This window comes from Ctenopharyngodon idella, chromosome 24 (assembly GCF_019924925.1).
Source record: "Ctenopharyngodon idella isolate HZGC_01 chromosome 24, HZGC01, whole genome shotgun sequence".
NCBI lineage: Eukaryota > Metazoa > Chordata > Actinopteri > Cypriniformes > Xenocyprididae > Ctenopharyngodon > Ctenopharyngodon idella.
This window is the reverse complement of record NC_067243.1, coordinates 24,755,239-24,773,267: the sequence shown is the minus strand read 5'-3', so window position 1 is coordinate 24,773,267 and position 18,029 is coordinate 24,755,239. Positions and strand designations below refer to the sequence as shown.

At 36.2% G+C, this 18,029-nt stretch overlaps 1 protein-coding gene across 2 annotated transcripts in view; it reads left to right on the top strand.

The window, feature by feature from the left end:
• The window catches only part of LOC127507028 (growth arrest-specific protein 2), a 46,265-nt gene that overhangs the window by 21,871 nt on the left and 6,365 nt on the right, over positions 1-18,029 (top strand). For both annotated transcript variants that reach the window (XM_051883877.1, XM_051883876.1), the window contains 4 exons: positions 4,442-4,583; positions 8,180-8,243; positions 9,433-9,649; positions 9,774-9,881. In XM_051883877.1, coding sequence (XP_051739837.1) covers positions 4,442-4,583; positions 8,180-8,243; positions 9,433-9,649; positions 9,774-9,881 — 531 coding nt within the window. The remainder of the gene's footprint in view (positions 1-4,441; positions 4,584-8,179; positions 8,244-9,432; positions 9,650-9,773; positions 9,882-18,029) is intronic.

The following is an 18,029-nucleotide window of genomic DNA, read 5'->3' as shown; positions in this document are numbered from 1 at the left end:
GTATACCTGCACAGCACTGTATGCACTGAATATTGCCAACAAAAAAGAGGTTTTTAAATAGAGGAGAGTGTGGTCACCCTATTTAAGCCATGCATAGTTTTATGTTTTTTTTGTATTTTGACCACATATTTACAAAGGACCTGTAATATAAAACTGCCTTTGATTGAAATATGTACTTTAGAAATGTAATAAACATTTTTTTTTTAAATAATAATTTAAAAAAATTATGTATTTTGCCTATGTAAATAAATTTCAAAAATGGCAGATTCGATGATTTTCCAGTGTATTAGGCCATATTATTTGTCTAAATATTCTCCATGAAGCATATTTCTGTGGCCTTGTATTACAGATACTTTCAAGTTATCTAGATATCAGACATCCTTCCCTATGTGAAATACTATGCAGTATGTCACGATAAGCATACAAAACATTAATATGCTACATTGTTGTCACGACTTGATTGTATTGTGTGTCCTGAACTTGCATCCAGGTAAGATCTGGAAAAATATATACTATATATATATATATAGTATATATTTTTAAATCCAGTTGTTGTAGTCCGTCCTGCTGTTCCAAGCATACAATAGCAATTTTGTGATAGTATATTATTTCAAACTGTGTTTGTAAGCATGTCTGCTGTACTGTATGTAAAATGGCTACATATTGTTGGCTGACATGCTCCGCTAAGGAGGTTGTCTTATGTCATGGCATGCTTCATGTTCATGTTTCAGGTTCCTGTCATGGAGTTTGCTTCTGGGAAACATAATGAGTTTGTCTCATTAGAAAGAGATTGAATTTCAAGACTGTTTCATTTCAGTCAATACTTTGCAATCATAAAGTTCCAGTACATATCCATTCAAAACACCAATCCATTGAATCATAAGGTGTTTGACTAAGGAAAATAATTAGCAGGTTAAATATAACTGTTATTACTATTTTTAGTTATGTAAATTAGGCTATTTTAAGTTAACGTTCACGTATATGTCCAATCAAAGTTATTTATCTCAAAAATATGCACATATGAATGTTATTCACTGTTGAAAATGTACAGTGTGAAATCTTAAAACTTGACTATGGTTAATTACTAATCGAGTATTAAGGTAAAAATATATGATTAATTGCGTTATGCTGTGTAGATAAATATAAGTGAGATAATACAGGGTGTATCTGTTTTTAAATGTGTGTAAAGAGCCCTGCTGCATGCTGGGTTGGCAGATCGCTATATGTGTACGTGCAAAAACAGCACATATGTGAGGAATATTTGAGGTTTTGACTCCTCAGGGACAGAAAGAGTGAGAGAGTTACAGCAGTTCATTGATTACACAGTCCAGAGGCTACAGAGACAAGATCAAACACATCCACTACCCTCTGAGAGAGAGAGAGCGAGAGAGTGAAATAGAGAGAGTTTGTATGTGTGTGTATTAAAGGCAGGGTAGGTGTTTTGGTTTATGCTGGTTGAAAGTCTCTTCACATCCTGATAGCAATCACTAATGTTGCATACTCTTCTGCTACGCACTCAAAAGTATGTAGTTTTTCTTCACAAAAACAGTACAGTTTAGGGCGTAGTATAAGTAGGCAAATTGGGACGCAGCTTAAGTTAAGTGATCTAAATGTATTTATATGTATATAATATCATCTATGGAAAGTGTAGGACCATACAATGTTTTTCCAATTGTTCCGAGGGCAACGATACAGTGTCCTACCTGCCTGTCCGTATATGTATTTCCATACCTCCGTGCATCTGCTTACGCAGACATCACAAATCATCAGCACGTTTCATGCTATGCAGAGTTAGACAGACGTCAGTCACAAGCACCACAACCGAAACAGCAGCCACCTTTTACAGTTCCTCCTAAACCAAAACAACAAGCCTATGCTGCGTTCATGCCATAAATACTGTAATTTGTAAGAGATGGAAACCTGTGATGTTATACTCGGAGCAGTTCGTGACTCAAATGTATGCGCTTCAATGGCGACACTATCAACGCCGAAATAATCTGCAGCAGTCAGGTGATACAGGTCAGTGCTCTGTAAGTTGTTTATGTTCATTATTATTGTAATGTTATGTGCTTTGAGACATGAGGTAGTTTAACGCCATCTCTCGTGACGCCGTTCATGTGTTTTGGAGGAGGTGTGGTTTTGGAGATGCTCTAAAGGGGGAGTGGGATGTTATGATTTGAAAGCTAGCTTGCTATTATTAGCCTCTTCGAAAATTACCTACCCTACCTTTAAGGGTGTGTTCACACTTGTCATGTTTGGTTCGATTAAAACGAACCCTGGTGTGATTGCTCTGTTAGTGTGGTTCATTTGAGCATGTGTGAACGCTGCCATCTGAACCCTGGTGCACACCAAACAAGCGGACCGAGACCGCTGAAAAGATGGGTCTTGATCCGCTTCCAAACGAACTCTGGTGCGGTTCGAATGATATAAGAATGCAACACGGACCAAAGACATGTAAACGAACCAAAAACAGGAAGATGAGACCCTAAAAAGGACATAATCCTCACGGTTTTTCTCGTCATAGTCATGACTTCACTTATCACAGGCATCAGACGCGTGTCTCCACGCAGCAGATCGTTTGTGTGTGTGACGGATGGATTCCCGTCACTGTTTTGACTCCTTTACACATTTTATAAGCTCTTCACGAGTTCCCAGCTGGCCAAAATACCATCATATGCAGGCTACGCACACACAACAAGAACATTTACCTCAGCACACAGCATTGTTTTGGATGTTCGGTATGTTCTGTCTCAAAATAGGCAATATGTCATAACATCCAACCAATCAGGTTGTGAACGTGTCCCTATGCCTTTAGGTTCGGTATCTTTTGGTTCGGTGATAAAATTGCCAATCTGAACGCTAATCAGACCAGGACTAAATGTTTTTTTTTCTTTTTTGGTCTGGACTAAATGAACCAAACAAACTGAACTACAAGTGTGAACGCACCCTAAAGGTATACTTCTCCAGAAAATGAAAATTCACTCATACACTCACCCTCATGCTATGCCTGATGTATATGAATATATGAGAGATTATTGTTCTAAAAATTTGTGTTTTTCTGAAGAAAGAAAGTCACATTCATCTGGGATGGCATGAGGGTGAGTAAATGATGAGAGAATTTTAATTTCTGGGTGCAGTATCCCTTTAAGGGTTTTGTTGGGAATCATCAGGCACAATTCGATTTGGATCCCATAATTCCCAACAGATCAAAGTTTTTCAACAATGGGCCCAAAAAATTTTAAGAACTTAAACAGGGTAAAATTTTGGTTTTATTTTGGGTTTAAACGTTAGCTTTTTTAGCATTAGCTTAATTCTGAATTTCCACACATGTTATAGATTATAATAGCTGGTTTTGTTTTTGTTGTAGTTCGTCTCGTCATTCCAGTGATCAGAGATTACTTTACAGGATGAACTAATACTTTATTAACTAGTCATTGGAGAAGCTTGAGAATGTTCTGGAAAAGCAAGAGAAAACAATCCATTCCAGCAAATACTACATTCTTCCAACATCACCTCATCTAACCTTTCTCTGTGTGCTGTATGAAACTATACACTGGGTAAATCTCCCATTGAGATTCATATGTGTAATTTGACCTCCAGCATCTCCTTATGCATGCATTTACCTAGAACTGTCACTCTCATTCTTATTGATTATTGATTAGAGAAAGGGGAATTTTGTTTGTGAAAGCATAGATATGTGATAATAGTAGCCTGTAATCCAGACCCCTGCGGGGGAAGAGTGAGGCAGATACTAAGAGAGAAACAAGAGAGATCACAAACTGCTCATGGTTAGTGGGTGACGTATGCCAGCTAAAGCATGAAGAGAGACTGTGGCAGAAAAGGAAAACTGTAGGGAATTAGTGAGAAAGGAAATGCAGGGGGGGAGATGGGAAAGGGGATTTCTAAAACCTCTCTGAATCCATGGCCAGTAACATTATGCCCTGATTCAATAAAAATCAGTTTTAACTTTAAAAATAAATCCCCTTTTTTGTTATTTTTGCTTTGAAAAGGTATTTTTAATATTCACTCATCATTTTTGCCCTTCTATTGAAAATCCATGCAACCAAAACTTCTAAAAGTACAAAGAAGATATTGTAGTGAATCCAAGTTTTCAGAAGAGATGAAAGCTTTATATGATGAACAGATTTAATTTAGGCTTTTATTCACATATTAACATTGATTAACACACATACATAAAGCTCATCAAATATGGTAAACAAGAAAGCTCAAATGCGCTTGCTTCATTTGTGTGGTTAGAGTTTGGAACAACATTCATTTTGGTTATGTTTCTGGCCTTTGGGGTTTGAGATTGGAGAACATTTGGGGTGTTTCGATTTTGGCCATCCTTCTCTTCACAGGCATTCCTCTTGCATGTAAGACATTTTAAATGCAAATGTCTGTCTACAACGGCGTAACAAATTGAGCAAATTTTCTCTTTCAGTCGATCCCCAGTCGCAGGATTCCTTGCCGAGCCAACGCCGCGTCTGGTTCCTTTTTCGCCAGGGACAACACAGCCAACTTCCTGTCATGGTGTCGAGAGGTGGGCGTAGGTGACACCTGTCTGTTTGAGTCAGATGGGCTTGGTGAGTCCTTTAAACAAATCCATCTCTGACACAGCAACAAAGATTTATGGCTGAATAATCTCTGTCTTTTTGAAATCAGGCCTTTCTCTGTGCAAGGACTTTAAGCCTGATTTATTACAACAAATGCAGCTCTGTATTTCTAGAGTAAATGCAGTGAGAGAGCATGTGGGACCTGCACCAGCCATCATTTATTTTTGTCTATCTGTTTAATATGTAAAAATACATCTTCACATTGAATTGTTAAAAAGCCCTTATTATGCTCATTTACAAGTTCATAATTTTGTTCAGGGGGTCTACTAGAATAGGTTAACATGATTTAATATTCAAAAATTATTTTTTCTTATAAGTTACAATGGTGCAGCACCTGTTTTCACCCTCTGTCTGAATGCTGTGTTTTAGTTTAGGCTACTTTAAAACCCGCCTTCCAAAAAGCGCCGTCTGCTCTGATTGGTCTGTCTGTTGTGATAGGTCTTCCGCTTAGAGTGTGTCGCAAATGTAATGCCTTACCTTAACCAAATGCAGGTTTTCTGCTGGAGAGATTCACTCCCTTTGGCATGGACCTTGACTTTTATAGCATTGCAGATCGTTTACATGCACAAACAGCTATATTACACACTAAAGGAAAGGTAAAAAAAGAAAAAGCATAATAGAATAATCCACACAATGACAGCTGTAACATTAGGGGTGTAAATGCTCATGATGTCAAAAATACAAAAAAATAACAATGATATTTGTTATTTACACAGTCTATAGTGACAACTTAAGTGACAACTTAGCATGTTATTGAATATGGCAATGTTAATGTATTTGGTCAATGTATTAAATGTATTTGGTCTAGATCTGCTATGCTGCTACTGTTGATTATTACTGCTTCTACAGAACAAGTATGGACTTGCTACTATCAGTAGATACTCAGACATGCTGCTGTGAGCATGTAAGATATGCTGCTTCTGCATAAATAGACATACATAAATTCTGTAGCAGATCAAGGCAGGTGGAGCTGGGGGAGGTGGAGGGTTTCAGAGGAACTGAAAGCACACGACAGGACTACCCTACAGCCAACACTACACCATATTTAAATGTTGAGCAAGCAATCTCATTGGCTTCAGGATCAGCAGAGGCCAATCAGCTTGTGCCATGCAGTAATGATGTAATTTCTTGTGGATTGCTTGGACCTATTAGCCTGCGCCTTCTAGAGTTTCATGGCTGAACTAGACATTTAGACGTTGTTCATAAAGAAATTAAATAATTGAGAGTGTAAAAAGTGAGTTTCTAAACATTTCTAAAATTATATTGGGCCAAAAGCACCCATAATGAAAGAAATGCCTGACAAAAAAGAAAAAAAAAAACATTTTGGAATTTTACATCACAATACTACTACTGTTTTTGGGTGATGATTAGGTTGTTTTGCTGTACATAAAACATAAAACTGCCTAATGCAAAACTAATGTTATATAGCTCAACACAGTAAGTCTTAAAGTACCATGTTTTACCATGCCTAATATCGATCTAGTTTACTGCAGTGTGCAACAATTGTCTCATAGTAGCCGCCAAGTGAATGCACAGAGTAGCATTATAACAACTTTCAACACACAAATGTATCTAATATGATAAAACAGAGCTGCGTTACCCCACATACGCTTGACTGGAAGAAGCAGAAGTGCTTGTCTGCGGCATAATAAAAGCTCCATTGCTCTCGAGACGTGCGTCACGCTTGTCTCTCATTAGCAATCGCTCCAGCGGCCTCTTTCCGCTCCAACGGCTTTCAGCAACACTCTGCTTCATACTACAGTAATGTTTATAAATCTTTAATACATTAGCTCATCCATTAATATGATTTCTGCCCGAGTCTCGTTGGATTCTTTTCCACCAGCTGTAGACGTGAAGACAACACCTCCCATGATTTCGTGAAATCAAGGCTTTACCAAGCTACACCTTTGTTTTGAATAAGCGACCTCTAGTGGCGAAAATTACATATTGTGCCTTAAACTGAAATTGGTAAAGGTCAGATACAGATAATAAGTGTCTCTGGCTGGTCATGGGACAAATAAGTTATATTTTTCCTCTCACTGCATTTCTCAAAATTGTGGTATTCTTGGCACAAATTTTGATGGTGAAAAAGTATATGAAGGAAGAAAGTGTGTCCTCTTCTTTTGCAGTAGCTGTAAACAGCCTGTAAACTAGACATCTCTGTCATGTGTCAGATCCAGACATACAGACATTGAAGGCTCCAGGTAGAGTGTTAGAATAGCTTCTTTATGCTTTGCTTTCAACACATGTCCAAGACAGCTGGAGAGAATAACAAGTCTGCTGAAACTACAAAAAGAACGAGAGAGAAAGACAGGATCGGGTCATCTGGGGAGTAGAACTGAGGGCAGCGGAACTGAGTTTTCTGAGTGCAGAAAGAATGGGTTCTCTTCCCACTGGAGTTACACACAAGAGAGGGTGTTTGTGTAGTTGTGTGCAGATAGAATGTAGACGTATTTGTGACAAACTCAATTCAGAAAAGATGTCCTAACCTTACTTTCATTCAAATGTTCAGAAAAATCTATTTGGATGCCCTTAAAGGCAGGAACACACCAAGCGACCTAGTGGCGACGAAAGCAGACTGCAGGGTTAGCTCACGTCGGCAGCGTCTGGGTCCAAAGTTGCCCTGACACACCAAAAAAGACGCTCGACAGCCGACGGCCAAGTAGCACGTCCCTTCTGTGCCTGCGTAAGATGAAATGCCTTTCCATACCAGCAGGTGGCAGTAGCTGAACAGCCGATCAGAATGATCAGATGGCCCGACGGACCGACGAGCTCCGACGCCGATTCAACATGTCGAATCGGCCGAAAAAAAGCTGACGAGGACCAACTTCAGCTGACGGTGTGGAACACACTGAGAAAACTTAGTCAGCCGACGAACAAAAACTGCCAACGGCCGACCGTCGGCTTGCTGTGTTCCTGCCTTAAGATCTAAAATGCAAACCAGTGCAGGAACAGATTTATGAAGTGTGTGTTGCAGTAAATCTGTTCTACAAAAACTGGCTACTCATCAAATTATCATATTAGCAAGTGTGGTATATGATGTGGTAAATTATAGGTTATTCAACCGTATTTAGATTAAAAAAACATTTGAAAGAGAAAATAAATACTTAATTCATTTTTTCTTCCTTTCCCCCTCAGAAATAGCTAAATGAAAACATGGATGCGTTATGTTCAGGTGGGATGTTCTGAGGTTTGAGGTGGAGATTACAGATTTTAATGCATGTTGTGTTGTGTTGCCATCACTCAACCTCACTGAATCATGGGAAATGTAGTTTTTGTATGCTCCACAATTCCTTGAAAAGCATTCCATGAAAAGCATAATGTGTTGTTTAATCACTTAATGCTGAAAACACACTGAGAGTCTCCCGCTGAGAGAACATTAGCTGTCAGTGAGTGTAATAGTTTAATGAATTACTAATTCATCATCACCGTGTCATTCTGTGGTCTCTTGGTTTCATCATTCAACCATATTGATGTTTTCAATAGTTCTTTGATTAGTACAGTATGTCAGCACAAGATGCCGTGGCTGTATTATGTCTCATGTTTTTATTTTAATGTTCTTCTAGTTTTACACAAACAGCCAAGAGAAGTTTGTCTATGCCTGCTGGAGCTGGGAAGAATAGCATCCAGGTAGTCCACAAAAAATAAATAAATAAATAAATTCTGTCATCACACACCATAATGTTGCTACAAATGGTATGACTTTGATTATTTGGTGAAACATTAAAACACTGCAAAATTATGTCAGTTCCTAAATCAAGATACATTTACCTGAGAACCAAGATGGCGAATAAAATTAAGTCTTGTTTACTGAAAAATGAATCAAAATGAAGTGAGTTTATGCTTAAAACAAGAAAAAATACTTTCTGAATGCATATAAGCCATATGATTTTTAGAAAGGAAAATTTAAAACATGAAAGAAGAATTAAGGAGAATCAATAATGCCATTGTGAGAATGTGTAATCATGTAATCAATAGAAAAGTAACTGCAGTCTGAATACAAGTATTTTAAAACGTAATATAATTTAATTACAAGTACTTAATTTGAAATCTGATTACGTAATCCAGATTACATGTAATCATTTGCTACCCAGCACTGCTGATAGATATTAAATATTAAATAGTTATAAACAAGACTTATCATATCATTTTGCTTCTCAAGTAAAAGTATCTTGATTTAAGAATTTTTAGATGTTTGTACTGAAAAAACAAGATTTTTTTTTTTTTTTTTTTTTTTTTTCAGTTAAAAAGTTATTTTGAAGAATGTTGGAAACCAAACAGTTTTGGTTCCCATTGACTTATATAGTAGAAAATGTATATAATTTGGTAACAAATCTACCGAGTAATGGCAAATTAATTTGGCAAAACCCACTGGTAACACTTTACAATAAGGTTCATTAGTTAACCACATTAGTTAACATAAACTAATAATGAACTGCATTTCTAAAGCATTTATTAATCTTTGTTAATGTTAATTTCAACTAATACTTCATTAAAATCAAAAGTTGTATTTGTTAACATTAGTTAATGCACTGTGAACTAACATGAACAAACTATGAACTGTATTTTTAACTAACATTACAAAGAAGAAATACAGTAACAAATGTAATGCTCATGGTTAGTTCATGTTAGTTAATACATTAACTAATGTTAACAAATGAACCTTATTGTAAAGTGTTACCAACCCACTGAAAGATTCTTGTGGTTCCATGGTTCTATTGCTTTGTTTTTATAATGAACAATTTTGCTTTGTTTCAAATCACAATTTTGTTGTACATGTAATCAAACCATAAAGTGTGAATGGTCACTCTTGTGACAGGTATAAGGTAGAGCCACCTGGACTTATAAAGCTGGAGAAAGAGATTGAACAGGAAGAGAAGAGACCTGAGCCTCCACTCTCACCTGTACCTCCTGCTTCCGATTCTCAATCTCCATCCGTTTCTCCGTCCATCTCTCCATCTATCTCTCCATCTATCTCTCCATTCAGCAAGACAAACTCCAGCAGAAAAAGTACCGGCAAGCTACTGGATGATGCTGTGAGTAACATTTTTCTTCCTCAGAAATCACTATTGTTATCTGTACCACAGTAACTTTAACTCTGACAAATGTTTATTTTCCTCTAGGATGAGAATGTAAAGTTTTACATGTAATGTGTTCCAGGTGAAGCACATTTCTGAAGATCCACCTTGTAAGTGCCCAAATAAGTTCTGCATAGAGCGACAATCACAGGGCCGTTACCGTGTTGGAGAGAAAATGCTTTTCATCAGAGTAAGTAAAAATCACAACAGACCAGTCAGGGTAGAAGCCTTATTTACAACCAGGCTCATTGGAAATTTGTGTCTCTGCCTGCATTTCTGCGAAACCTGAAATATGTTACTCCATGTACATTTTGCTGCACTTTTCAGGACACGTCCACAAGTCTACAACATAAGCAATATATTTTTTCTCCATTGCAGATGTGTGTTAATTAAACAGCCCAGTGTTATAAATGAACTGCAAAATGGTTGTGTAATGATACTTGTAGCACGTTTACGGCAGTTTCAAAGTGAAATGTCCAGTGACTACAGAGCAAGTTTGCTATGCCAGAAAAGCTTAGGATTATGTGGTGGGGATTCCAGGTTATTCCAGGTTAAAATGATTATGTGGTACAAATGTAAACATGTATTAGTTTGAAAATCATGCACTATAGTAAAAGTATTGTGGGGTCATAACGTAGTATTTATGGAACTGCGTGAAAATATGTCTTTTTAATCGATAATCTACCCCTGTAATTATAATTTGTGTGAAAAGGAACAAAAACTGTTGGTGTTTTACTGCCTCTAGTGTTCATTTCAGCTCGAAACTGCAGTGAAATGTACTGCATGTATAGGTACGTTTTTGCAGTTTTGCAGAATCATGCATTTCCAATGAGCCTGAGTTCCATTGTTTGATGTTAGCATGTTGCTAAGCTAACAGGCATAAAATACTTAGCAAACACAAATACTGGGTTAAATGTTTAATTTGGATTGTTTGGTAACATTTGTGAATACTGTTCTGTCATTAATGAATAACTACACAAACAAATGAGTAATGCAATATTAACATTTTAGTAACTGCTATCAACTAACAAGAAACTCTGATTAATGAATTAGTAAGTAATACTTGAATGTAGTAGTTCACTATTAGCTAATCAATAACTACTATTTTTTTCATACCTTCCAGAGGACTACTAACTACTATATACAGGTTCATAATTAATGTGATTAATGCATAATGTATAATTAATTCTAAAATAAAGATCATGATAACCCACTATTAATGACTCAAGTATTACCAAATCCTCCAGAAGGAATTGCTAATTATTTGGATCAGTATTCTAAAGTGAAAAGCATGATAACTCTCTAGTAATGACTGAACTCATTGTAAACATTTGAGGTTTTTGAAAGATTTTGGATAGTAATGACTCAAGTGTTACTTTGTCCTTCTAAAGGAATTACTAATTGCTTGAAACATTATATATAATATTTGGAATAAATATTTTTGGACTGTTTTTATATTAAGTATATTCATAGTCTTTCACTATCTTGGGTCACTTTTTTTGCCAAGCTTCAAATGTTTTCTGAGATACATGAAATACTGCCTTATAACTCCACTGTGCTACTTTTCCATTTTTTTTAAAAACATGCGCTAGACAGATGTGTTTGACCGTTGTGCTCGTGTCTTGCGTCTTTTGCAGCATCTCGCACATGACATGCCTTTCTAAAAATGTGACGCTCAAGTTAAAAGAAGTAAAGTTAAAAAACTTTTAAAAAAACGCATTTCAAACCTTTTTTAACCACAAAAACCTGTTCTGTGTGAATGGCCCCTTATGCTGCTTTCTTTTTTTGTCAGGAAGCAGCTATGATGCATTAAAATGATTTCTAGATAAGCAGCTCACTAGGTTTAAGAACAGAGATTAAATTTTATTATCCACTGCTGTGTGATCACTTACATTAGTCTGTTAAACATACACACACACACGGCAGTGGGGTGTCCCATAACAGCACAGACTCCGCTAACTGACAAATACTGATTAGTGAGGTGGGCCTAGTCACCATGGGAACCTGTTACTTGGCAACAAACGACTAAAAGATGCTTTAGATCTGAGTTATCCTCATTGTGTTTCTGTGTGTTCAGTTGTGGTTTATTACTCTGAGCTGTGCAGTAATACACTGATAACTTCTTCATGAGAGGAGGATATATGAGTGATTGCATCACTCCCATCAGTCATGGCTCATTAGAAGCAGTGTTTAATGAGTGTTCCCACTCAATAAATAGGCCAGGTTTTAGAAACTTTGATAAAATGCAGATGCTAGTGTTTTAAGTAGAATTTTTTAAAGTTTAGATAGAAATTGAGAGGGAAAAAGAAATAGATAAAATTATCATATTATATAGATAAAACTATTATGTTAATAATTCGGGCATTTGAGAAATCGCAAAACTCAATATGGTGGCTTTTGAAAAAATATTTTTTAAATCACACACTTCAGCCAATTTATCATGTTATAAAAAGTTGTCATGTTTCATCAAGCCGAACAATGTGAGTTGGTGATTTTGTATGAATTTTTACAATCTACATTTGTAAGTAAAATCACCATGAAGGTCCACCCCTAAAACATACAAATTAATGTGTTCACACTAGGGCTGTCAAACTTAACATTAACGTATGCGATTAATTTTTTCAGTTTAACGCGTTAAAAATATTTAATGCAAATAACGCAGCATCCGTTTTTTTTCTGGCATGCTTTGGCTGGCGTTACATTATATGATGACACTATCATTCATTCAAGTGCTATTAAACCATTCAAGCACGATAAGACGCAAAAGAGCACTCAAATCTGTACTGGTGCGCTGGCTGTCTGTGAACAAACACCCAACAGTTCTCTTTCGCGCTGGAATGGACAAAAAAAAAGTATTAAATGAATTAAAAAGTGAAAATTGAAAATAGGATGCGTGTCCGATCAGCGTCATGTGTGTCAGGTCTTAAAGTGACAGCAGCCTAATAAACCTGCTGTTGTCATTAATGTTAATCAAAGAACAACAGACAAAGAGAAAATCACTCACTGAATCACTTTTAGCTTTAATTACAATTAATCTATATTCAATTTATAATTTATGCATTGAAGACTGTGCAGTGTTTATTAACTGCACAGAAACAGAAAATATTCAAGAAAATATTCAATGTCTGTATATTTGCATGTTAGACCAACCTGAAAATCTTAAAGCACTGTTTACAAGTTTACATTTGTCAAAAACAATAAAAACAATAACTTTTTTTTGTGCATTTTGGCAGGGCAGGTAAAAATCTAAACTGTCTGAGTGGGCCAGTAGAAGAAAACGTTAGTGTTGAGCCCTGATATATTACATTTATTACAATGGGTTTATGTGAAGATTGTTTTAAGTTCACTTAAATTAAAAGTTGTTTTATTTTTTAAAGCCTATTAAATGATAAAAATGATAGCTTTCAATTATACTGTAATGTTAATGGTTATAATTTGTGGCTAAAATTGAGGGGAAAAATCCATGTAATAAAGACAATAGATACAGGCCTTAATAGTGATTAGTAAAAAGATGCCATTTAACAAATATTTAAAATATACTGCCTTTATGTTGTTTCTACATTATTTTGGAGATTCAATCTGAAAGTATTACAATATAAATATATATTAAACACTTTAAAGTCGGTTGTGATTAATTACAGAAAAATGTTAGTTAAAAATTAGTTAATTTTTTAATCGATTGACAGCACTATTTCACACCAACACAAATGTTCGGCATGAAAATTTGTTCAGATTTTAACTTGCTGTTTGTCTGTTCAGACCAATGCAGGCAAAAACCATATGCATGAATAAAAATGCAATTCTGCAATTCTGCAATTCTATCAGGACCACTTTCGTCAAAGATAATTGACCATTAGCATACAGTTTGGATTGGCGGTATGCAGGGGCGGTTCTAGAGAAATATTTATAGGGTGGCAAAGGGGTGACATGAGGACTATGAGGGGTGGCAAGCGCTTATGCAAAATGTTTGTGGATTTATGGCCTGACATACACATTCTTGTTCATGAATATGCAAAACAGTTGCATTACCACAAAGTAATCATTTATACTGTTTAAAAAGAATTAAAAATAAATAACAAAATATCAATATCCAGGTCACCAAATTAAGATACTGTATATCAAAAACATCAATAGATTATAAATGTCTCTGAGCTTGTATTTTTGTCCTGTTAAAAAGCATGAGTTTACAGTATATTCCATGTTAATAATTATGTTACTTTCACAGTAATTTCACAGTAGGACTTGTATCTAACTAAAACACAAAAATTACTGTAAACAAACAATATCATGCTGTATTTCTACAGTCCATATGTACTGTGAAGGTACCCAGCATGCAATGCAGCATGAATGGGTTATGCTGTATCATTTTTTGATACTTGTTGGTTTTATCTGTGCTGCTTCACTTTTACAGTAGCAGTTTGTTTTGTTGATTTATTTTGTAATGTTCAGTTTATCTTTATTATTATTTGTTGAGAGTCACTATTGTTTTGTTTGTCAGGTATTGATGTCTGTGCATCATTAGGTGAATCTTAAAAGAAAAAAAGTTGTGTTTCAGGATGATGTCTCAGCAGTTGCTTCACTTGTGAAAGGTCCATCTACAAACAGTTACGAATTTGAATATTCCCCTAGGGCAGTTTTCCTGGTTGCATTCACACCGCCAATAGGAACTTTGAAGTGACGTAAGCCACACTTGTTGTTGTGACTTTTATTTTGACGGTGCTGAGAACTCCAGGGCCTGAGCACAAAGTGCTCGCATTCTCCGTCTTCATTAGTTTACAATCTGTTTAACGGTGCTGTCTAATACGTTATTAGATAGAACAGTTATACAAAGAAAGTAAACGGTATATGAAAAAGTATTAGTGTTTGCCGTATGCTTAATGTTGCTAGCTGAGAAATTCATGATCATGTTTCACTTGGTCCCCTTAAAGTCGCATTGTATGTTCTCCTTAGCGTAATGGTAAATGGATCTAATTTAGTCCCCCCAAAAGGCGTTCTTAGAACTAAAATTGTCCCCAGTTCCTGCAGTGCGAACGCGCCAAAAAGCATGTACGTCCACAAATAGTTATAGAAACTATGAAAAGGTTCCTCCGGAGCAAAAGCCCCTAATGATATCTGTTCTTGATGACAATGACAATAGAGAATGTCAGAGGCTAGATCCTTATTGTGGACAAGAGGAGGAGCTGGGGATGGTGGAGGGTAATTAGCTCCTGAGCAACACAATGAAAGCAGCTGAAGGATAACTGAAAAGGGAACTTAAATAGGAATGCTGTAGCATCATATTCTTATTGGTAGACATGGATCAGCTGAGCGTCAGCTGATGCGAGCTTGACCTGCCAGAACTGACGCTGATATTCACTCTCTGACAGTAGGTGGCGCTTATGGAAAAGCAGAAATACAGCGGTACACAATTAGGGCAGTTTCTGACACACACTTTTCACAGAGAAGTCAAACAGTATTTAAACAGCCATTCAGATTTTTGTATTCGCTATTGTGTTTACCAAACAAGACGAAATACACGAGTACAGAAACAAAAGTTCTGTAAGTTCTGTTTCTTTCTTTCTGTAAGAAATAAGAAAAATCTGTCGCATTGATGGCATGCGATTGTTTGTGTTGGTCTGAACAGATGCATTAATAGCCACTCATTTCAAATTAAAATGTTTACCAAATTTTAGTACCAAACATTTATATTGGTGTGAACAGGCCTTAAGATCGTACAAATCGAACTGTTAAAAAAATCAAACAATCGAACTTACAAATTGTCATGAGTGTGTTTTGGTTTTATTGTTTTACCCTTTTCCCAGATCTAGACTTTCAATCAGAATATAGCTACCTTACTGAATGGCTCATTATGCAGCTCATTGGGGGCAGGGTCTTAATCTCCTCAGGTGTGAATCACAGCATTATTCATGAAGATTCACGCCTCCTCGCATATGGCCTTTCTAAACAAAAAGTGTCTTAGAAATTTAAAATCAATACATTGTTTTATGTGACTGAGTATAGGCATGATGATTTTCACATCATTTTGAAGCAAAAACTCTAGACTGAAATATACAGTTCACAAAAGTCTTGTGAAAAAATGTTTAGTATGTGTTTTGAGGCCTTATTTCAGTGACTTATTATTTTTGTTTGTATGTTTTTTTCAAAAACCATGCATATACGTAATTCTCTCAAAAATACAAATGTACATACTTGTTGCTCACATATTATTGTAGCCTAGTTTGTGCTGAATACAGTGTAATGAGACTTTTGTCATTAATATGTTTATAAGCAACTGAAAAAAAGCATAAATGTCAGGGCATGTCAAAACTACTCCAGGACCCCAAATCAGCCTCAGACCCCAGATGGTTAACTAAGAAAAAAAGTGAATCAAATGTTCATATAATAAATATCTAAATATTTATTGTTTAAAAATGATTTTCCTTGATTATCAAGAAGATGACACTGTAAGAGAAGAGAAAGCTTTAGGTGAAATGATATCTCAAGGTGCTTAAAATATTTTTTACAAAATGAATGCTGATTTGAGATGATACTGAAAAGACATTTGTTTATATAGATTAAGAAAAAAAATGCTGTTATGCACTGTTGGACATTCATAGTAGACAAATTAAATATGCTCTCTCTTGCTGTTTCCCTCTCTGTCTCTCTCTCTCTCTCTCTCTCTCCATGAACTCAGTGATTTGATTCGATTAACTTTCCTCTAGCTGTCTAGATCTCATAATTACAAAATGAATGTGATTCCTCTTTTTCAGGTTTAGATGCAAGTGTTCAGCTTTCATTTAAAACACTGACTGCAGCAATTCATCAAGCTAAACCACTGCAACTGTTATTAATTCAGTTGCCTGTGGAGAATCACATTAGTCAGTGCTGGTTTTAATTGCTCTGTCTCTGAGAAATGAAGCAGGCTGCATCACTGCTGCCCCCTATAGAGAGAAACTAACAACTGCACCTTTCTGCACCCAGAACAAAGACCATGCTGCTTGATAAATTGAGAGTCCCCTTAAAAAAAATAAAGAAAAATACAATTGTATACTAAAACACCATGCATTTTTATTACACAGTCATGAGAGAAAATTAAACAGACTTGTATTTTTAAATCAAATTAGGCAGATGTCAACATGGCAAGTTACATGACACCTCAACCTTGAAAACCATGAACAAAACGACACAAAATACCAAGATACCAGACCACATTGAATACAGGTTGTACAGACCGCAATGTGTTTCGTGAATTACTGGCTGCTAAGTGCATGAAACTGACATTCAACAGACCAAACACTCAAACTGTCAGTCACACTTCTGCTGTTTATGCAGTTTTAGGTAATATCAATGAATATTATTCGATTCAAAAGACATTTTTTTGTCCCCCGTTTACTGGAGATAAATGCAATTGGTTACAAAAGGTTTACAAAATTAAAAAACAGATCTGTCTTATTTGTTGAATTAAAAATATTAAAATCCTTTTCTTAGAGTATTTTCCAAAGAAACTGCCTTGAAATGTGTTGCCCAGCAACCGAGGCCAAGGCTAAAAAAAAAAAAAAAACTTCTGGTTTATTTTCCAGTGAAATGAGCGAATCTTGTGAATACGTCTCAAGGACACATTCCTTTTGTGTTTGTCTTTGAGAAAGACCTTTCTTGTTAAAATACCCCTTAGATTCCCCAGATGGTTTAGTTTTTAGAGTTATTAGAAAGCTGTGTTTTCATTTAGTTCTCATTTAAATACACCATTTGCTTCAGTGTGTGTTTTTCTTTTAGCCTGTTGAACTTTGGTGCTCCTGAGAGAAATTGATTGTGTATGTTCCCTATTGAGGGACTTTTTTGGGGGATAACCTTCAACATCACAGACCTGAACTGCTGTATATAACATAAGTGTGTCTACGCTGTGTGTGTGTGTGTGTGTGTGTGTGTGTATAGAGGTCCTGTGGTAACTTGTAGAGTCTGATTGGTAATATATTTGTGGCTCCAGTGCCTGAGGGCCACACAAATGCCCATCTGGAGGGGCTGACCTGTGAATGTCCCTCCATCAGCCTGCTAAGAGCCTTATGAATCTTTAATATCATTTCCCTGCAGGGTTAATATGAGCTGCAGCTCACAGTATGAGATTTCTCTGTTGTTGTTTATTGTTTAGTGTTCAAATAATTTTCCTGTCCTCACAGAACTGGTTTGAGCGTGTGTCTATAGGCTATGGCTTGTTCAGCTCTTTATCCCACAGGGGAAGGTTACAGTGCATTATCAAGAGTGACATTTTGTCATTTCTCACCCTTTATGAGAGATTCTTTAGCAGCATGTGTGTTCAAGGCCGCTGGGATGGAGGCTGTAATAGAGGGATGAATCACAGCAG